Raw genomic sequence first — 22,782 nt, 5'->3', positions numbered from 1 at the left:
TCTTGACTTTTATTTATGGCCATCTTCGGCACAGTCTTGCCCCGTCAGTCGCCACGTGGTTGGCATTAAGATCAGCATTGTTTTACAATAAACATCTTAATTAGCAGCGATTTGCATTTTTATTGCTCGCTTCCATCACTGTTGGTCTCTGCCGCTGTCACCCGTATACTGAGTGCGGCATAATGAGAAGGTACAGTATATCATATATTGTACATATAGATCCACTATATCATAACCCAGCCAGTATGATCTAGGCCATCACTGCATTATCTTATGCCCAGTATGTAGGACTGGGGGCCAACGACTGGGGTCTTCCCTGCTACACCATGATTACATACCGGGATTAACCCCCGGCAGTGCCAGGGAAACTTTTGACTGTGAATCTTCAGGTTTCATCCTAACAATTTGCTTTTTTATTTCTTTCCAGGTAAAAAGAAAGTGGCCCTTTTTGACAGCCAGGCCCCGATCTGCCCCATCTGCCAGGTCCTGCTGCGTCCCGGAGAGTTACAAGAACATATGGAGCAAGAGCTGGAGAAACTAATACAAGTCAACATCAGGTAAAAGGAAACCCGACAGCAGCCCTAGTGCTATGAAGGTCCACATCATTACCATTAATGGCGGAGAATTGCTACGCCGTAAACCCTAGTCATCAATGTATATCCAGTGAGCAGATGATCTGCAGATGGCTGCAGATCGTCGATCATCCCGGCCACATTACATGGGGAAATGACCAACCAGCGGAGATCCTACCCACTGCCACCACAGCCCGGGCGCTTGTGCTTTTCGGCTGCCATCATATACACCATATTGTCCGTGCGGACGTGTCGCAGATATCGTGGTGTTTTCTGGCCAGGGTCACCGGTGGGGGTGTCTGTGACGGGGGCACACCGGGTGGATGGACTTACTCTATATGATCGCAGGTGTCGCTGCTTCTGCGCAGACCACTGTCTGTAGAGGTAATCTAGGGGTCTGCGTTTATGGAAAGACCCTTCTCTCATTTCTCCGCCTTTGACACCTCGTATGAGCATTTCAGACACAGAGTGTGTAATTGATGGCGTAATTTGGGTCTCGTCCAACCTAATAAAGAGCCGCAGCAAATTAGCCCACCGGTTTAAATGCAGAGAAGCAATTAGGGCCTCCAGAAAGCCATCAAGGAAGTGAGGGGCACGGAGGGAGCTGTGGTGAGAGGTAAGACGGTAAGGTAGCCGGGCGCGGGAGGAGGGGGAATCCTGGAGTTTAATGGGAAACAGGAAGAACCCTAAATCATACACCTGACACGTCTCCATTGTGATCCCGCTGACAAATGAAAAAGGATGGGGTTATTCCTTCAAGTGAGCGCGCAGTTAAGAAGGCGAGGGACGGGCCACGGCCGGGCTGCAATCAGCTCCTTAGCAGGCACAGGAGAATAAGAGCTCTCTATTAATTATTAAATAACAACCTGGGCCGCGCCATGATAGATAACATCCAATCTATTCCATGCATTGAGGCAATTGAAGCTAATCTACAGCAAAGGCCAGGGCTCTCTGTCACTTTCACTGGGGCATCTGTAACCACACGACGACTGCTGCGTCGGATGGGAAGAGCTTCATTAACATCTAATGAGGTGCAGTGCGCACCTAGCGTCCCGGTATCAGCCCCGTCCGGATGTAGATGAGCGCACGATGCCGCTAATAACCTTCCTATTTACTGCTATAGAGACCCCCGCCTGGAACCCTTCATTGCACATGACAGAGCTGATAAAGAATCTCGCCACAGATTAGTTACAATGTTGCGCTGGAAATGATTGAAATGTGGCACATGTGGCTCATCACCCACCGATAACCAGTGAGTGACTGGTAAGAAAACGGTCCCATGCGGTGCTAGGGGGGCATGTGGACGGTACAGGGCGCCTTTCTCAGGACCCCCTCACCTTCCGCCAGCGTCTCTAATCTCGCACTTTGCATGCTCCATGTAAAGTTTTCTTTATTTCAGTCTCCGGCTGTAAACTATAAGGCGTCTGCACGCGTCGTATCCTCCACGTCTGTTACACGGGACAGGCCGCAAATCAAAAGACAATCCCCCATACAAGATCGAGAAGAGAAGGGGCCGAAGACTGATCCCCCTCTGTGCAGCATGAATACGCTGCGTGCACGACTTCTCACCCCAATAATAGGTGCGTGCACAACTTCTCACCCCAATAATAGGTGCGTGCACCACTTCTCACCCCAATAATAGGTGCGTGCACCACTTCTCACCCCAATAATAGGTGCGTGCACCACTTCTCACCCCAATAATAGGTGCGTGCACCACTTCTCACCCCAATAATAGGTGCGTGCACGACTTCTCACCCCAATAATAGGTGCGTGCACGACTTCTCACCCCAATAATAGGGGCGTGCACGACTTCTCACCCCAATAATAGGTGCGTGCACGACTTCTCACCCCAATAATAGGTGCGTGCACAACTTCTCACCCCAATAATAGGTGCGTGCACCACTTCTCACCCCAATAATAGGTGCGTGCACGACTTCTCACCCCAATAATAGGTGCGTGCACGACTTCTCACCCCAATAATAGGTGCGTGCACGACTTCTCACCCCAATAATAGGTGCGTGCACGACTTCTCACCCCAATAATAGGTGCGTGCACGACTTCTCACCCCAATAATAGGTGCGTGCACCACTTCTCACCCCAATAATAGGTGCGTGCACCACTTCTCACCCCAATAATAGGTGCGTGCACCACTTCTCACCCCAATAATAGGTGCGTGCACCACTTCTCACCCCAATAATAGGTGCGTGCACCACTTCTCACCCCAATAATAGGTGCGTGCACCACTTCTCACCCCAATAATAGGTGCGTGCACCACTTCTCACCCCAATAATAGGTGCGTGCACGACTTCTCACCCCAATAATAGGTGCGTGCACGACTTCTCACCCCAATAATAGGTGCGTGCACGACTTCTCACCCCAATAATAGGTGCGTGCACGACTTCTCACCCCAATAATAGGTGCGTGCACCACTTCTCACCCCAATAATAGGTGCGTGCACCACTTCTCACCCCAATAATAGGTGCGTGCACCACTTCTCACCCCAATAATAGGTGCGTGCACCACTTCTCACCCCAATAATAGGTGCGTGCACCACTTCTCACCCCAATAATAGGTGCGTGCACGACTTCTCACCCCAATAATAGGTGCGTGCACGACTTCTCACCCCAATAATAGGTGCGTGCACGACTTCTCACCCCAATAATAGGTGCGTGCACGACTTCTCACCCCAATAATAGGTGCGTGCACAACTTCTCACCCCAATAATAGGTGCGTGCACCACTTCTCACCCCAATAATAGGTGCGTGCACCACTTCTCACCCCAATAATAGGTGCGTGCACCACTTCTCACCCCAATAATAGGTGCGTGCACCACTTCTCACCCCAATAATAGGTGCGTGCACGACTTCTCACCCCAATAATAGGTGCGTGCACGACTTCTCACCCCAATAATAGGTGCGTGCACGACTTCTCACCCCAATAATAGGTGCGTGCACGACTTCTCACCCCAATAATAGGTGCGTGCACGACTTCTCACCCCAATAATAGGTGCGTGCACCACTTCTCACCCCAATAATAGGTGCGTGCACGACTTCTCACCCCAATAATAGGTGCGTGCACGACTTCTCACCCCAATAATAGGTGCGTGCACGACTTCTCACCCCAATAATAGGTGCGTGCACGACTTCTCACCCCAATAATAGGTGCGTGCACGACTTCTCACCCCAATAATAGGTGCGTGCACGACTTCTCACCCCAATAATAGGTGCGTGCACGACTTCCCACCTCCATGCCTCTTTTCTATCATGTTCAGTGATATAAATCAGAAAAAAAATAAACAGTTTTCCATATTAAATGATACAAATGTCTTCAGGGACATTTTATTTTTTTTACTTAAAACCATGTATTTTAGGTGAAAAATAATTTTTGTAATTGGGTTTCAGAAGGAGTTAGCTGAGAATCCGTCAGTGAACTTGTTTTTAAGAGGTGATAGTAATACTTTATATCTGAACGCTGTGCTGATTTATGACCAGAGACCACATCAGGGTTGAGCTGAACTTTCATGCGGTCATATTTCAGCTTAGAGAAGGTCAGTATAGGACAGATAAGGGGATGTTTATATAGAGTTTTTTTGGTGCAGATTTTGAAGGGGATCCACTCCAAAATCAATATCAGTTTATACAAAGAGTATTTGAAGCGGTTACTGATGTGGATTTTGGTGCAAATCTGATTCAAAATCCATATAAAAAAACTAGCAATTCTCCATTATCGCAATGTGCAGGAAACACAGGGCCCGGAAAAAACAAACACTGCGACATTGTTAATGAAAACTCAAATGCAAAAATTATTTTTAGCCCCAAATATATAAATTTAAGTAAAAATTTTATTTGCTACTTAGGTGTCCATATCCTTTACCTGTGGCACCTTAAACCTCGTAATCAGGATGACCATAAGCATCAAGGGATGTTACACGCCTGAGAAAAATTATGGCAAAATAAAAAGTAATGTAACCAATGTGAATGGACCCCGAAAGGCAAAACTCCCTCAAATATAGAATTCTAGCCAAGTGGAGTTTGTCTCCACAAAGTGACGTATCACAGACACAGAGGCGAATGCTCAAGACCAGAAACCTTTCGTACGGCTATGTTCACACGTCATGGTTTTTTTTCTGCAAATTTTCAGCTGTGTTTTGCAGTACCACCAAAGTCTATGAGATTCCAGAAATCTCCTGCACACATCATGTTTTTTTTTTTTGTTCAGGATTTTGTGCGTTGCGTGTTTTTTTTTTTGCAAAATAGAGCCGTGTTTTTTCACCCATTAGAAGCAATGGGTGCTGAAAAAAATCCAGGTGTCAAGTTTTCAGCGTTTTTTGTGCCTAAACCAGAATGAGATTTTTTTTTTTACTGAACTTTATGTACATGTATAACAGAGACAAAAGGACAGTGAAAAAAATGCTGAAAAAAACCACACACAAAAAAAAAGCAAGAAAACAGCAACAAAAACCCTGAACAACTTCTTGGCAAGAGATCTGGTTTTGCAGCAGATAAAAAAAAAACATGATGTGTGAACATAGCCTTACGGAGCACATTTTGCCATGGAGCGACGTTTGAGCACAATTATTGGTCCTTGACTGTTTTTTCCCGATATATATTAGGAGTTAATGTGTCTGCACTTTACTTTCACTCTTCTGATCCAAAGTTAAAATTACCTGAAATAAATCAGCACCCAGAGCTCGTTAAAATTAAAGTCTTTTTCAATATGAATAAGGGGGTGCAGCATTGTGCAAAGAGCAGGGGGTCTCCCTAGGAGACGTTGTGCTCAGCATCTGTCGGAGAGACAGCCCTTGACAGCCGGCGTGTGGGGAGTGAAGGACGCTGGGTACGCCGCATGCAAATTTAATTTCAGAATCAGGGACTTTCTCTCCGAAGAGGTTTTGTCGCCTTTGAGCCCTTCTCCTTGTTACATATGTAGCAGCCTCATTGAACCTGACATGTCAAATTCAGGCCATTTGTGCAAAACCTCCCTTTAATAATACCGTTTCATTTCCCTCAAATGAGACTTGAATGCATGTAAAATGGAAAAGGATATTTAAACTCTAACATTAGGCAGATGTGCGTTGCCAGGGGCCGAGTGAATATATCACATTCTGAAGTACTTCACACGTTGTAACTGCTCTCCTAGAATATGTCACCAATTGCATTATTTTCCTCCCAGCTCTCCCACTTTAAGCCAAAAATGTAAATTGAAAAAGAAAAAAAAGAAGGAAATTCACCGGCTGATTCTTTAACCCCTAAGGCGCTGGAGAGAATGTAGATTTTTTTTAAAATGCTGCTTTTTTCCTTACAAGAAATATTTAGGGCGAGTCCCTGCAATGCAATTAGTGCCATTTCTTTTATGTATTTTTCACGTTTTTAAACTTTTTTTTTTTTGGGGGGGGGTGAGGAAAATTTTTTTTTTTTTACTGAAAATTGTCCTTTTATGATAAGAAGCTCCAAGCCGATTTAATACGGATATCGCTCACAGCGATCTAACAATTGTGATAATTACAGTTAGCGACCTAGAAAATATGAGGAATGAAGCGGGCGAGGTAGACGCGGGTGCGTGCGCTCGCTCGGACGTTAGCGGATAATACTGCGGCTTATGGTTCAGAGAGAATATTCTCAGCGGTGAAAGCTTTAAGACTAAGGCACATTATCACCTCCTCTGCCCGGACCCCACAAGGGCACAAGACAGCCGGGGGCTACAAGGTGACCGGCTCGCCGACATGAAGGTCAGGATTTCGTGCTGCTAAGTCGCATCTGATTAATAGACATAAGACAACGACAGACACTTGTATAAAATCCAAGACTGTGGAATTATTGGTCGCGTTTCACACACGGGAATTTGCATGGGACCTGTCCACAATTTGGCTTTTTTTACTGCAGCTCTAAAATAGTTGCAAAAAATTGATGTTTGGTTGGACATCTCCCTCATGTTGTATGACCAACGTTGCCACTAGCCCAATGCTGGCCATAGACATTAGATGGCATCTCTCCCAAATCCCCCGACACAGGAACCCTCGGCTCAGCCTTAATGTGCTACGAACACAATTCTGCCAATGTTTGATCATTTAAAGGGTTGTTCTGAGGATTAATCTTTGGGAGAGCGCCGCTCCCTGTCTCCTGCTTGCTGGGGAGCGGCGCACTTCTGAAGATTGACACCTGGGCTGGCAGCATTGCTGTACCGCTGGCTGGCCTGAGGGGGGCGCTCTACACCACTGCAGGCAGGAGTGGCTTTGCCTCAGCGTCAGAGGAGCGCATGCAAACAAGTGAATTGTAAAGTTGGTTGTTTTTTTGCAAGCAATTTTAGCCATTTATCATGTTGACACAACCCCTTAAACGTCATCCTTACTCCATCGCTTCTTCTGGCATCTGTAATAATTAGCTTTTTCGTGGTGTTCAGGGTGCACCATACCGAGAAATAGCGGCATGTGAAACTAGTAATCCCAGAATTACATGGAGGACAGGTGTATTGCAGGGTGGCTACTGACCCGGCCATGCTGTGATAACGCCCTGGTGTCTTCCGGACATCACCCAGGCACATTACTAGTTCCTAACCTGCAGATTTAATGCTGTAATTCCGCTCAGAGGATAAAGTAATTGGTTATAGTAATAGGCCAAAAGGTGGTGTTCATAGCCGCATACTGATGATCCAGCTGGGATTTCTCACTCCGCTCCTGTCACTCCGCAGAGCTGGCCATCTCTAAAGCTTAGAAAGACAATTTTGGATCATTTTGTTAAACACCTAAATCTTTTACTTTTATTTCCCTTCTTGTGGAAAGGCGATTTATCTCCCACCCCACCCCCACGTTCGCTATTTATCTCCCACCCCACCCCCATGTGCCACCATTTTTCAGCCGGCACATCAGCCGCCAAGCTGTGAGCGGAAAGTGCTGCGTCAGGTTTTTGGCCCGGACTCTGCTCTGCCGTCACATCTCTGAGTGGCGGAGGAAGCACCTGAACCCGATGGAGCCAGCGAGAGCTCTTGGCTCTACACCTCTACGGGCCATGAATCTTCAATGCCCGGCACGAGCAGGAAAGAAGCCGCTGGCTCCAAACCTGCATCCTCATCGTAACTCATGCCCGACTCCGGCTCCTTGGCTCTGGGTGAAGGTTTGTAGGGCCGATTCCCACTGAAATGGTCCAGTCTGGATAGGAAATGCAGCACATGTGCTAAGAAATGCTCCTACATCTGTGTCCCATGTGAAATTGTTCTGAAGATATCATTTCCACCAGGAACAGAGTGGATGATGGTGGTTCAGATCCAAAGAAAGAAGTGGAAAAAAGTTTTACTTTGTATTCTTAAGTCTATGAGCGTCAGCTGCGTGGTCAGAGCCTCTAGGCCTGGACGTATTAAGGGACCCTGAAAGTCTGCTGTGGCTGTGCGTCCCGTACAATAAGTGACTGGGGTCAGACGCCCCAGACTGCACACATCCCCAGACCGTAGTAGACGTATCTGGTATTATCTGCGTTATATGACATGATATCATGGCCCGGGATATCACTGATCTTATCACAGCGCTTTATCTGGATGCCGAATCCTGCCATCTAGTGGACACACAGTGAAGGACGGCACGTTGGCCCAGTAACCCTGTGTCTGAAAGGTACATGATGGTCTTAAGGAACCATTTTTTCATATTTTTCAATCTTTTTATCTTTATTCCTTATTTTTAGAAATATATTGGAATGAAGTAATCGAGGAGCTTAAACAATAACTCCCCTTATACAATGTCCCCTGGTGAACCAGTATTTCCTAACAGTCCAGGTCGGACTGAACGTAGAGGAGGTGTATGGGATCGCTTCTCCCCAGCCCGATAGCAAGTCCCGATTTTATCTGAAATATACGAGTGGCTGCTCCGGATGGGAACAATCTTAGCTCTAATTTACATATCTCTATTCCTCAATACAGAATTACTATCTCTCTCTGCATTTCATCTGTATTAGCAGCGCATTGGATCAGTTTATATTTCTGCAAATATTCTTAAATATGACCATAAATAAAATAATACAATCCTTTATTGTCCTGTCATACTGAATATGGATCCAAAATATTGGAGGCGAAATAACCAAAAATGGGGATTGCACCCATGTGACCACATTAGTATCACTGGTGAAAATAGCATCAGGTTCCCGGTACAGAAGAAAGCGCAGATCTAAGGACTGATGCATTTATAATTTACTGTGATCTCGTAGCCCACAATCTCCTGGGAGGAGACACTGATCTCTTCTTCCTTGGTCCCCAGAGACCACATTGATCTCTTCTTCCTTAGTCCCCAGAGGCCACACTGATCTCTTCTTCCTTGGTCCCCAGAGGTCACACTGATCTCTTCTTCCTTGGTCCCCAGAGGCCACACTGATCTCTTCTTCCTTAGTCCCCAGAGGCCACACTGATCTCTTCTTCCTTGGTCCCCAGAGGCCACATTGATCTCTTCTTCCTTAGTCCCCAGAGGCCACACTGATCTCTTCTTCCTTAGTCCCCAGAGGCCACACTAATCTCTTCTTCCTTGGTCCCCAGAGACCACACTGATCTCTTCTTCCTTGGTCCCCAGAGACCACACTGATCTCTTCTTCCTTGGTCCCCAGAGACCACACTGATCTCTTCTTCCTTGGTCCCCAGAGGCCACACTGATCTCTTCTTCCTTTGTCCCCAGAGACCACCTTGATCTCTTCTTCCTTGGTCCCCAGAGACCACACTGATCTCTTCTTCCTTTGTCCCCAGAGACCACATTGATCTCTTCTTTCTTGGCCCCTGGAGGACACTCTAATGTCCTCTTTCCTGGTCCTTGAGAGCAGGGCTGTGGAGTCGGTAAGCCAAACCTCCGACTCCACGACTCCGACCCCCTCATACACGGCTCATGTGTAAGTGATAAATTTACTGCAGCACTGATTCATCTCAGCTAAAAGTCCAGACCCTTCGATCAGGAATAGGACAGACATTTATAGGACAGTTCATAACTTTCCCAAATTCTAATGAAAAAATATTCCCCACAAACTGCATTAAACTACTGCACTCGATTTATTATATATTTTAGGAGTCGGAGTCGGTCCATTTTATACCGACTCCACGACTCCGACTCCACAGCCCTGCTTGAGAGCACACCCCAATCTCTGGTCCATAGACGCCACCGTGGTGTCTCTTTCCTCAGAAGCTCTGTCTATTGCTACCTGGTCGCTGTCTCTTCCTCTCTCTCATGTGTTTCCGCCATCAGATGACGCTGCGTTAAGTATTCGCCTCTGATTTCGCTGCGTTACTTCCCAACCCTTTTATGTCAAAGTGACACCTCCAAGTTGACTGCTTCTAAAATGCCCCTTGGCACTTGCTGACACTGTGGATCTGCACAGCAAGTTAAAATCCCACCTGATCAATAAGGAGACAAGGCAGTCCGGCCGACCGCTCGATATTTTTTTATCTGTCTTCAGCCCAGTCCTGCTGATGACATCCCCCCTTCTCCTACAAAGACACTCAAGGGCATTAGACCCTTGCAATGCTGCATTTTATATTTTAGAAATTTTCAGATGCCTTCAAGAGAAAAAAAAAAAAAAAAGTTGACTGTCTTGGCCTTTGCTTAATAAGATCTTTATGATTTATTTCAATTTTTAATTGAAAAAATTTGCGAATTAATTGATTTTTGGGACTTGCCAATTAACGTTATAATTGGGCGCATGATAAATTTAGCTGCATTTCTGCTGGCGACCCTCTCCGTGCTCCGCGCGTCTTGTAATGGCTGCCTTTGGTTGATGCAGGGGGAGAAGGGAAGAGTGAGACATATTTAAGATGCCACCGCTTCTCTGCTCTATAATTTAAAGAAGGGGGAAAAAAAAAGGACATGAAAGCTAATAAGGACTGCGGTGACAAGCTGGGACGCCGGTGACACCACGGGGCATAAATTCAATGGCGAGCGGACACCGAGCACAGACAATTAACCCCGTCATTGCTGGTAAATAGTCCACACAATTTAATCTGCTTTTGGATAATGAAAAGAAAATACAAGAGGAGGATGAACCCATCCGCTAAATATCAGAATTACGTAACGTTTAATAACATTGTAACACTGCACACAAATCATATTTCCCCTTCCCCCAACAGATATCAGGGACCATTTCTACACAAGAACTTACAATCTAATGGGGAAATGTTCCCTATAAGACTCTTCTCTGAACCGTAGAAATCCATTTTTAATAACAAATTCAGCTGCATAGTCAGTGAGGATAATGACAAAGGTTTAGTGTTTGTCATGTAGTTACTATGTCCACCCACAATTTGCCTTCTGAGCATGGATCTGTTCATCCTGTCCATGCTGGTTCATGAGCATCATACCATGGCTGCCACCCTGCAGCAGCATAGATGAACTTTGTGGAGGGATCGTTCCTTGTAACCTTTATGGCTTATGGCCGGTGCTTTTATAGTACGACTACGTGTCTTTTTTGCAAATTGGGTGCATGTCTGATGAAACCATTGCGTTCCTATAGATAAATGTGCCCCTTGTGCAGCCACTTGTCTGAGACTCCGGGTCATTATCAGATGATAGTTTGGCTCGTTCCCGGTTTCCAGCCCCTCTGCAGACACTCGTCTTTATTAACACCTTGCAGGCAGCTGAGGAACCTGCACACTTATCATGTGATAACGAGGCAGCGAGCGGCGGCCCCTCAGCGGAGGACAGGTGAGGTGACAGCTGTCACCCCGCTCTCCGCTCCAGGCAGATCAAGATGTGTTTGAACCTTGAGATCTGGAGCGGAGATCTTTCTCCATCCGGAGATTTCTGTGGAAGAAGCCTCATTACGCCTTCGGTTTGCTGAGGCTTCGGCAGATTTTCGCTGCGACTTAACTTAATCCCTGTGTAGGCCTTCTGTAAAGCAGGCAGATCAGGCCGGATAGCTCGCTATATCCCGGCGTCTTGTCTACTAAACCGACGCGCTTCAAGGCCGCGGACACTCCGGAAAGAGAATAGAATACTTGTTCAGAACCTTCTGTTCCATAAACGCTTTATGGTTCCCCGGAAAACAATTTACGCCACAATCTCTTCACAAGGATTATTTGATCAGATTTGAGACCAGAATCAATATTTGTTTTCTGCTGGTTAATTTGAGGCGCCCGGTGCAATCGGCTGCACAAGTTTTTTATCGCAATGGAGGAACGAGATAAGAGAGTAATGTCTGATGTAAGACATGCAGTAAAGCCGGCCGGGGACAATGTGATAGATCATGAAAGTAGCAATTTCCAATACTTCATTTCAATCATTAAAGGGGTTTCTTTTTTTGGACCCTCTTCAATAGCCGATCCCACTATAAGCCATTAATAAATGCTCACAATGAAATCTGTGGTCTCCAGGTCTGCTCTGGCTGATAGAGGAGAACATGGCCACACGTAGCGTGGTGTGGCCCCGGTACGACATGGGGTCTGAGTGCAGGTGATATGTGAGGAGCCGTGACTGACAGGGACCCTCCATCCTGTGGTACGACATGGGGTCTGAGTGCAGGTGATATGTGAGGAGCCGTGACTGACAGGGACCCTCCATCCTGTGGTACGACATGGGGTCTGAGTGCAGGTGATATGTGAGGAGCCGTGACTGACAGGGACCCTCCATCCTCTGGTACGACATGGGGTCTGTGTGCAGGTGATATGTGAGGAACCGTGACTGACAGGGACCCTCCATCCTGTGGTACGACATGGGGTCTGAGTGCAGGTGATATGTGAGGAGCCGTGACTGACAGGGACCCTCCATCCTGTGGTACGACATGGGGTCTGAGTGCAGGTGATATGTGAGGAGCCGTGACTGACAGGGACCCTCCATCCTGTGGTACGACATGGGGTCTGTGTGCAGGTGATATGTGAGGAGCCGTGAGTGACAGGGACCCTCCATCCTGTGGTACGACATGGGGTCTGAGTGCAGGTGATATGTGAGGAGCCGTGACTGACAGGGACCCTCCATCCTGTGGTACGACATGGGGTCTGAGTGCAGGTGATATGTGAGGAGCCGTGACTGACAGGGACCCTCCATCCTGTGGTACGACATGGGGTCTGAGTGCAGGTGATATGTGAGGAGCCGTGACTGACAGGGACCCTCCATCCTGTGGTACGACATGGGGTCTGTGTGCAGGTGATATGTGAAGAGCCGTGACTGACAGGGACCCTCCATCCTCTGGTACGACATGGGGTCTGTGTGCAGGTGATATGTGAGGAGCCGTGACTGACAGGGACCCTCCATCCTGTGGTACGACATGGGGTCTGAGTGCAGGTGATATGTGAGGAGCCGTGACTGACAGGGACCCTCCATCCTGTGGTACGACATGGGGTCTGAGTGCAGGTGATATGTGAGGAGCCGTGACTGACAGGGACCCTCCATCCTGTGGTACGACATGGGGTCTGTGTGCAGGTGATATGTGAGGAGCCGTGAGTGACAGGGACCCTCCATCCTGTGGTACGACATGGGGTCTGAGTGCAGGTGATATGTGAGGAGCCGTGACTGACAGGGACCCTCCATCCTGTGGTACGACATGGGGTCTGTGTGCAGGTGATATGTGAGGAGCCGTGACTGACAGGGACCCTCCATCCTGTGGTACGACATGGGGTCTGAGTGCAGGTGATATGTGAGGAGCCGTGACTGACAGGGACCCTCCATCCTGTGGTACGACATGGGGCCTGTGTGCAGGTGATATGTGAGGAGCCGTGACTGACAGGGACCCTCCATCCTGTGGTACGACATGGGGTCTGAGTGCAGGTGATATGTGAGGAGCCGTGACTGACAGGGACCCTCCATCCTGTGGTACGACATGGGGTCTGTGTGCAGGTGATATGTGAGGAGCCGTGACTGACAGGGACCCTCCATCCTGTGGTACGACATGGGGTCTGAGTGCAGGTGATATGTGAGGAGCCGTGACTGACAGGGACCCTCCATCCTGTGGTACGACATGGGGTCTGAGTGCAGGTGATATGTGAGGAGCCGTGACTGACAGGGACCCTCCATCCTGTGGTACGACATGGGGTCTGTGTGCAGGTGATATGTGAAGAGCCGTGACTGACAGGGCCCCTCCATCCTGTGGTACGACATGGGGTCTGTGTGCAGGTGATATGTGAGGAGCCGTGACTGACAGGGACCCTCCATCCTGTGGTACGACATGGGGTCTGAGTGCAGGTGATATGTGAGGAGCCGTGACTGACAGGGACCCTCCATCCTGTGGTACGACATGGGGTCTGTGTGCAGGTGATATGTGAGGAGCCGTGACTGACAGGGACCCTCCATCCTGTGGTACGACATGGGGCCTGTGTGCAGGTGATATGTGAGGAGCCGTGACTGACAGGGACCCTCCATCCTGTGGTACGACATGGGGTCTGAGTGCAGGTGATATGTGAGGAGCCGTGACTGACAGGGACCCTCCATCCTGTGGTACGACATAGGGTCTGAGTGCAGGTGATATGTGAGGAGCCGTGACTGACAGGGACCCTCCATCCTGTGGTACGACATGGGGTCTGAGTGCAGGTGATATGTGAGGAGCCGTGACTGACAGGGACCCTCCATCCTGTGGTACGACATGGGGTCTGTGTGCAGGTGATATGTGAGGAGCCGTGACTGACAGGGACCCTCCATCCTGTGGTACGACATGGGGCCTGTGTGCAGGTGATATGTGAGGAGCCGTGACTGACAGGGACCCTCCATCCTGTGGTACGACATAGGGTCTGAGTGCAGGTGATATGTGAGGAGCCGTGACTGACAGGGACCCTCCATCCTGTGGTACGACATGGGGTCTGAGTGCAGGTGATATGTGAGGAGCCGTGACTGACAGGGACCCTCCATCCTGTGGTACGACATGGGGCCTGTGTGCAGGTGATATGTGAGGAGCCGTGACTGACAGGGACCCTCCATCCTGTGGTACGACATGGGGCCTGTGTGCAGGTGATATGTGAGGAGCCGTGACTGACAGGGACCCTCCATCCTGTGGTACGACATGGGGTCTGAGTGCAGGTGATATGTGAGGAGCCGTGACTGACAGGGACCCTCCATCCTGTGGTACGACATGGGGTCTGTGTGCAGGTGATATGTGAGGAGCCGTGACTGACGGGGACCCTCCATCCTGTGGTACGACATGGGGTCTGTGTGCAGGTGATATGTGAGGAGCCGTGACTGACAGGGACCCTCCATCCTGTGGTACGACATGGGGCCTGTGTGCAGGTGATATGTGAGGAGCCGTGACTGACAGGGACCCTCCATCCTGTGGTACGACATGGGGCCTGTGTGCAGGTGATATGTGAGGAGCCGTGACTGACAGGGACCCTCAATCCTGTGGTACGACATGGGGTCTGAGTGCAGGTGATATGTGAGGAGCCGTGACTGACAGGGACCCTCCATCCTGTGGTACGACATGGGGTCTGTGTGCAGGTGATATGTGAGGAGCCGTGAGTGACAGGGACCCTCCATCCTGTGGTACGACATGGGGCCTGTGTGCAGGTGATATGTGAGGAGCCGTGACTGACAGGGACCCTCCATCCTGTGCCGAGCGGGGGGAATCGCATGTGTTCTCATGTTCCCATCATTTAGCGAGCCCAGAAAAGGCCGTTGATACATTGACATAATAAGGCTCGGCGTGAAACAAATAATCTTATAGCCTTTTATTAGCCATTTGTGCCTCTTGATAAATAGCCTCCTGCGCGTGTAACGGCCGCGTTGTATCAGCCGCACCGATCTCCCGCTAACACGACGTGTAACAACAAATTGCTTTAACATCATTTGCGCCAGTTATGGATTGAAATGGCAGCGGCGCCTGACGTTAAGTGGATTCCTCAATTTTCTATGTTTTTTTTTTATTATTATGTTATAATTGAATTATATGAATTTGAACACGGGCTGCTCAAGAGGAGGCTTCATATAAAGGATGGCATGGAGATTTGTCACGGGCGGACGTGGGGAGCGCCGCGCTTTGGCGCCTGTCGTTTCCATTGCGGAAATATGTAACTATAAATATGATAAAGGTTTTTTTTTTTTTTCTGGAGGAGGGGGTCCAGGACGAGGGGCCATTTCTGTACCATCAAATTAAAGGGCATAGCTTCCTGATCCCCCTGCAGGAACAACCTCAACCTCATTAATTCAAATGGCCAAAAATCACATTATACTAAAGGGTTTATTCTGGGATTTTACAAAATCTGCCCTAGAATAGGACGTGTAACAAAATAAAACAAAAAGCAATGACTTGTGCTATAGAGCGTTTTATGAACTTCATGAAAAAATTGCATGTAAAAAAAACTCTAATATGTTTTTAGGCGCATAATCTCAGAGGGTCTGCAACAAAAATGCAATAATCAGAGAAGATTGCTATTGGGTATTTTTGGTTCGGACACCTGGCAAAATCAGCGCGGGAGCGTGGGCTTGGGTATAGTCAGCCTCACTTGTGTACGTCCATATTGTCTGTCTGGCCCCTATATTGGACAATGTGTGGCCCCTCATGTCAGGCTGTGTTCCCTGCGGCGGCTGCGCTGTCAGGGCATTAAGGAGTGGACGTTGATGAGGAGGCGTCTGTTTATTATCTGCGCCTGGTGTGAATGTGTCCCTCTCGCTGCCTCTGCCTTATCAATCACACAGGGAAGAACCTGCTTCATGTCACAGGGGAAGATGATGAAGAGCGGATCCTTATCCTATCCCCAATGAAAGGCGAGCACGGAGCTGACAAGGGATCACTCGCAGCTGCCACTATTCCTGGGAAAGCTGGGTGCCATCCGCTGCTGGGGGGCCGTCAGCAGCTGTCCCGTCTACTGGCATGGAGGCCACGCTTCCAGCTTTCCCGCATAGCCGTGTCCCTTTTCGCTGCGGTGTTTCGCCTCATTTCGCAGCTGCTCCCTGTAAAGCGGCCTGAACGGTTCATTATCCGATGCCGACGTTGCAATTCTTTGGGCGGCCGTTAATTACAGGTAAAAACAGCAGAGATTAAAAACGCAGAAAAGGAAGTCGTCTCCTGTAATAAACTGGCGGCTAATTCCCCAAACAGATTAGAACAAGCGCTAAGTTACGGGGGAGGGGGCCGGCGGTGATTATCTGACTTTATTAGGATGCCGGCTGGCGGTTTTTTATTTTCCAAGGATAACTCCGTGTAAATCATCTTAATTAAAAGTCAGGTGGCAGCGCTGGGTATCGGACGCCGGAGCTCATTTCCTGTGCGCGTATCACTGGGGCGTGGAGCCGGGACACGGGACGGCTATTACTATGTAAATGGGTCATTAGCTCCGGGCCCACCCCGAGGACCTGATTCACAGGGGGCTCGGGGACTGGGTGAACGACGCACAATCATCTCCGTTTATTGTTTTATTTCATTTGGCAAAATATTCCGTAGAATTTAGAACAAAGAGGGAAAGTAAACCTGCAACTAACCCTGCAACTAACCCTGCAACTATCCGTGCAACTAGCCCTGCAACTAGCCCTGCAACTAAGCCTGCAACTAGCCCTGCAACTAGCCCTGCAACTAGCCCTGCAACTAGCCCTGCAACTAGCCCTGCAACTAACCCTGCAACTAGCCCTGCAACTAGCCCTGCAACTAACCCTGCAACTAACCCTGCAACTAACCCTGCAACTAGCCGTGCAACTAACCCTGCAACTAGCCGTGCAACTAACCCTGCAACTAGCCGTGCAACTAACCCTGCAACTAGCCGTGCAACTAACCCTGCAACTAGCCGTGCAACTAGCCCTGCAACTAGCCGTGCAACTAGCCATGCAACTATCCGTGCAACTAGCCGTGCAACTAACCCTGCAACTAACCCTGCAACTAACCCCGCGCGTGCTGAATGCGAGCCATTGACCTATGTTATCAGCCGCACTGATGAATGCTTGTAGTGAGCGGCTGTAGCTTTGGGGAAGGATGCTGGGAGTGATAGTCCCTTCATTACCAGTCGGTTATATCAGGTCCCATCCGGTTGGTTGCTTTGGGCAACGCCTTCAGTCCCGGATATTTTTTGATTGTTGAATCTTTATAATGACGTCATTCGTTATAGCAGACGGATCGCGGCGGCGGCGCTGTCGTTTTGTGTACTGCAGCCCCTCCAACAAATGAGGCTGATTTACATAACACTTGACATAATCAGAAGAAAAAAAAAAGCCACAGAGTTATCATAATGTGAATATAAGCTAAAATAACAGCGCGATCAGCAGCGTAAAGAGCAGAGATCCTGCAGATTATCACAAATGGGCCTCGGAGCTAGCACTCAAATGTTTCGCTTACAATCCAAGACTCCCCTATTTTGTAATTTTTATTAAATGGATTCACTCATGTTCTAAGTTTATAACTCAGAGAAAAACCACAAAACCAAGACTTTATACATGTAGATAATGCCACTAACCAGACTCCTCCCCTTTACTGAGCCACAGTCCAGACTCCTCCCCCTTATTGTGCCGCCCTGCAGGCTCATCCCACTTATTGCACCGCCTTCCAGACTCTTTCTTAGGCCGCGGCCCCACTGTCGGTATAAGGCCAGAGCCCCACTGTCGGTATAAGGCCACGGCCCCACTGTCGGTATAAGGCTACGGCCCCACTATCAGTATCTGGTCAGTATTTGTTCTCAGGAGACTACTATCCAGGCCCCCCTTATTGATCCACTCTCAAGGCTCCTCCTCCTTATTTAGCCACTCATCAGGCTCCTCCCCCATACTGAGCTGCTCTACAGGCCCCTCCCCCATGTTGTGCCACCCTCCAGGATCCTCCTTCTTAATGCACCATTCTCCGCACTCCTCCCCCTTACTACACCACACTGCAGGCCCCTCCCCTTTACTGAGCCACAGTCCAGACTCCTCCCCCTTATTGTGCCGCCCTGCAGGCTCATCCCACTTATTGCACCGCCTTCCAGACTCTTTCTTAGGCCTCAGCCCCACTATCAGTATCCGGTCAGTATTTGTTCTCAGGAGTGGGTGATAAATGCAGAATTGGTGACTTGTTTCTATTAGACCTTTTCTCTGATTGTTCCTCATCTGGTTTTGGCTCCTGAGAAAAAACACTGACCGAATACTGATCGTGGGGCCGTGGCCTTATACTGATAGTGGGGCCGTGGCCTTATACTGATAGTGGGGCCGTGGCCTTATACTGATAGTGGGGCCGTGGCCTTATACTGATAGTGGAGCCGCGGTCTTATACTGATAGTGGGGCCGCGGCCTTATACTGATAGTGGGGCTGTGGCCTTATACTGATAGTGGGGCTTTGGCCTTATACTGATAGTGGGGCTGTGGCCTTATACTGATAGTGGGGCCGTGGCCTTATACTGATAGTGGGGCCGTGGCCTTATACTGATAGTGGGGCCGTGGCCTTATACTGATAGTGGGGCCGTGGCCTTATACTGATAGTGGGGCCGTGGCCTTATACTGATAGTGGGGCCGTGGCCTTATACTGATAGTGGGGCCGTGGCCTTATACTGATAGTGGAGCCGCGGCCTTATACTGATAGTGGGGCCGCGGCCTTATACTGATAGTGGGGCCGCGGCCTTATACTGATAGTGGGGCTGTGGCCTTATACTGATAGTGGGGCTGTGGCCTTATACTGATAGTGGGGCCGTGGCCTTATACTGATAGTGGGGCCGTGGCCTTATACTGATAGTGGGGCCGTGGCCTTATACTGATAGTGGGGCCGTGGCCTTATACTGATAGTGGGGCCGTGGCCTTATACTGATAGTGGGGCCGTGGCCTTATACTGATAGTGGGGCCGTGGCCTTATACTGATAGTGGGGCCGTGGCCTTACAGAGCTTCTTCCTCGCAGTCTGTGCTGCCGTTTCCTGATCATCTCCTTTTGGTGGTTTAGTTGCTTGTAGACTAGAACCAGTCTGTCCTTGATGCAATGAATATTAGCACTTATCGCACTGATTCATGGCTAATCTGAGCAAGCACAGCTGCAGTGTAAAGCATGGAAGGATCAAGAAGTGGTCAGAGGCTCTGATGAGACTAGCTATTTATTCCAATGTAAAACAGCAATAGACCATGCAGCGAGACTGAAGTCTCTGAGCCTAACAGTGGCCCAAAGGTGTGAAAAGTATCACAAACAGTACGAATGCCGTATATGTGCGATAGGCGATTCTTTATACTGCAGCGGTTTCATCTGGTTGCGGCTAGAATAAGTGTCTCTAGCCGAGCTGCATTGTCTGTTGGAGTCTGAGGTCGTCTGACATCCACCACCACTCTCATCGGAGCCTCCGGCTGCAGCTTCAGGAACATTTTTAAAATGCAGCGAAACTTTGTCGAAAAGAAGAATTGACATTTCAGCCTTAGTTTTCAGCCATTTACCTGAACCCGGCATCTGACGGACCAGACAAGGACAGGCTTGTTGCTTCTGTAAAATGGACCCCCCCCTCTCCTTCTCCTTCTCATTTCAGCACACCCGGCCATCTGCCAAATCAAGGAGCATTAAAGAGAGCCAAATTCAATTTCTCCCCCGCTAACCCCCTCATAGCACCGCTGTTCATAATCTGGGACGAAAGTGCCCTCGACAAAGTGAACATGACAGCGACATTGTCTCTTCTGTCACATCTCATGTGCTGATCGCCTAAAAAGTCTCATAAAAATGTATTTGTGTTGGTGCGGAGCGTCGGAGGAGGTGGCGGTGCGCCCTGGAGTGTGCCGGTGTGTGTATGCGCCAGAGCCCATGGATATTAATCCAGACTAGATCTGATTTCATATGTCTTCTTCTATTGTAAGCATCTGTTTAGCGAGCGGCGTGTAATACTCGCTGCCTGCTCATCCCTGGCTCCTGACTACAGGCTCGCATACCAATCCTGATATTAAATACACCCCCTCTCCCTTGCCTCATCCATTAGAGCCAGGGGGCTACCAGGAACATGTGTCGGACCAGGGGCAGCATGCCCCCCGCTCTAAATGCTGCTACCAAGCGTCGCATCTCCTCACATTTCAGGATCCTTCACAGCTCCAGGTGCTTTGTGACCTGACAAATTGAATCAGGGAAAAATAATTTATTTCCGCTGCTGTTCCCGGCCTGTTAGACGGAGGATTTACATCAGAAAGATTACTTTAATAAGCCAAGAAATTACAGCTCAATCCTGTTTGGGGACGTCGGCCTCCATGTATAATTGTTTCTAATGTAACCTGTCTAGAGGGGCGACTGACGTTATTAAATGTCAGGCGTATTATACACGTATAGCTCTGGGAACGGTGCTGGCGAGGGAGGGTGCTGGCGAGGGAGGGTGCTGGCGAGGACGGCAAGTTTACTGACCACAACTAATATAACTGAGACTTAGTATTATGGCATTGTCAGCCGTGACATCATCATATAATCGCTGGGTATGACGCCCCTGATGGGTGGTGGAAACTGGAGACATCTGCAGTGAATGGAGACAATGGGGAGGGGGAGAAGCTCAGGAGCCTGCAGTGAATGGAGACAATGGGGAGGGGGAGAAGCTCAGGAGCCTGCAGTGAATGGAGACAATGGGGAGGGGGAGAAGCTCAGGAGCCTGCAGTGAATGGAGACAATGGGGAGGGGGACAAGCTCAGGAGCCTGCAGTGAATGGAGACAATGGGGAGGGGGACAAGGTCAGGAGCCTGCAGTGAATGGAGACAATGGGGAGGGGGAGAAGCTCAGGAGCCTGCAGTGAATGGAGACAATGGGGAGGGGGACAAGCTCAGGAGCCTGCAGTGAATGGAGACAATGGGGAGGGGGAGAAGCTCAGGAGCCTGCAGTGAATGGAGACAATGGGGAGGGGGACAAGGTCAGGAGCCTGCAGTGAATGGAGACAATGGGGAGGGGGAGAAGCTCAGGAGCCTGCAGTGAATGGAGACAATGGGGAGGGGGACAAGGTCAGGAGCCTGCAGTGAATGGAGACAATGGGGAGGGGGAGAAGCTCAGGAGCCTGCAGTGAATGGAGACAATGGGGAGGGGGACAAGGTCAGGAGCCTGCAGTGAATGGAGACAATGGGGAGGGGGACAAGGTCAGGAGCGTGCAGTGAATGGAGACAATGGGGAGGGGGACAAGCTCAGGAGCCTGCAGTGAATGGAGACAATGGGGAGGGGGAGAAGCTCAGGAGCCTGCAGTGAATGGAGACAATGGGGAGGGGGACAAGCTCAGGAGCCTGCAGTGAATGGAGACAATGGGGAGGGGGAGAAGCTCAGGAGCCTGCAGTGAATGGAGACAATGGGGAGGGGGACAAGCTCAGGAGCCTGCAGTGAATGGAGACAATGGGGAGGGGGAGAAGCTCAGGAGCCTGCAGTGAATGGAGACAATGGGGAGGGGGACAAGGTCAGGAGCCTGCAGTGAATGGAGACAATGGGGAGGGGGAGAAGCTCAGGAGCCTGCAGTGAATGGAGACAATGGGGAGGGGGACAAGGTCAGGAGCCTGCAGTGAATGGAGACAATGGGGAGGGGGACAAGGTCAGGAGCCTGCAGTGAATGGAGACAATGGGGAGGGGGACAAGCTCAGGAGCCTGCAGTGAATGGAGACAATGGGGAGGGGGACAAGCTCAGGAGCGTGCAGTGAATGGAGACAATGGGGAGGGGGACAAGCTCAGGAGCCTGCAGTGAATGGAGACAATGGGGAGGGGGACAAGCTCAGGAGCCTGCAGTGAATGGAGACAATGGGGAGGGGGACAAGCTCAGGAGCCTGCAGTGAATGGAGACAATGGGGAGGGGGACAAGCTCAGGAGCCTGCAGTGAATGGAGACAATGGGGAGGGGGACAAGCTCAGGAGCCTGCAGTGAATGGAGACAATGGGGAGGGGGACAAGCTCAGGAGCCTGCAGTGAATGGAGACAATGGGGAGGGGGAGAAGCTCAGGAGCCTGCAGTGAATGGAGACAATGGGGAGGGGGAGAAGCTCAGGAGCCTGCAGTGTATGGAGACAATGGGGAGGGGGACAAGCTCAGGAGCCTGCAGTGTATGGAGACAATAGGGAGGGGGAGAAGTTCAGGAGCCTGCAGTGAATGGAGACAATGGGGAGGGGGACAAGCTCAGGAGCCTGCAGTGAATGGAGACAATGGGGAGGGGGACAAGCTCAGGAGTCTGCAGTGAATGGAGACAATGGGGAGGGGAACAAGCTCAGGAATGTGCAGTGAATGGAGACAATGGGGAGGGGAACAAGCTCAGGAATGTGCAGTGAATGGAGACAATGGGGAGGGGGACAAGCTCAGGAGTGTGCAGTGAATGGAGACAATGGGGAGGGGGACAAGCTCAGGAGCCTGCAGTGAATGGAGACAATGGGGAGGGGAACAAGCTCAGGAGCGTGCAGTGAATGGAGACAATGGGGAGGGGGA

General features: G+C 49.8%; 1 protein-coding gene across 2 annotated transcripts in view; it reads left to right on the top strand.

The window, feature by feature from the left end:
* Window positions 1–22,782, top strand: part of RNF220 (ring finger protein 220) — a 365,618-nt gene that overhangs the window by 255,502 nt on the left and 87,334 nt on the right. For both annotated transcript variants that reach the window (XM_073644026.1, XM_073644025.1), the window contains exon 3: window positions 428–557. In XM_073644026.1, coding sequence (XP_073500127.1) covers window positions 428–557 — 130 coding nt within the window. The remainder of the gene's footprint in view (window positions 1–427; window positions 558–22,782) is intronic.

The sequence above is a fragment of the Phyllobates terribilis genome, unplaced genomic scaffold (assembly GCF_046119375.1).
Source record: "Phyllobates terribilis strain yellow unplaced genomic scaffold, ASM4611937v1 Scaffold_8__6_contigs__length_399053987, whole genome shotgun sequence".
In the NCBI taxonomy this organism is placed as follows: domain Eukaryota; kingdom Metazoa; phylum Chordata; class Amphibia; order Anura; family Dendrobatidae; genus Phyllobates; species Phyllobates terribilis.
The sequence above is the reverse complement of the archived record's forward strand: the minus strand, read 5'-3'. Positions and strand labels throughout refer to the sequence as shown.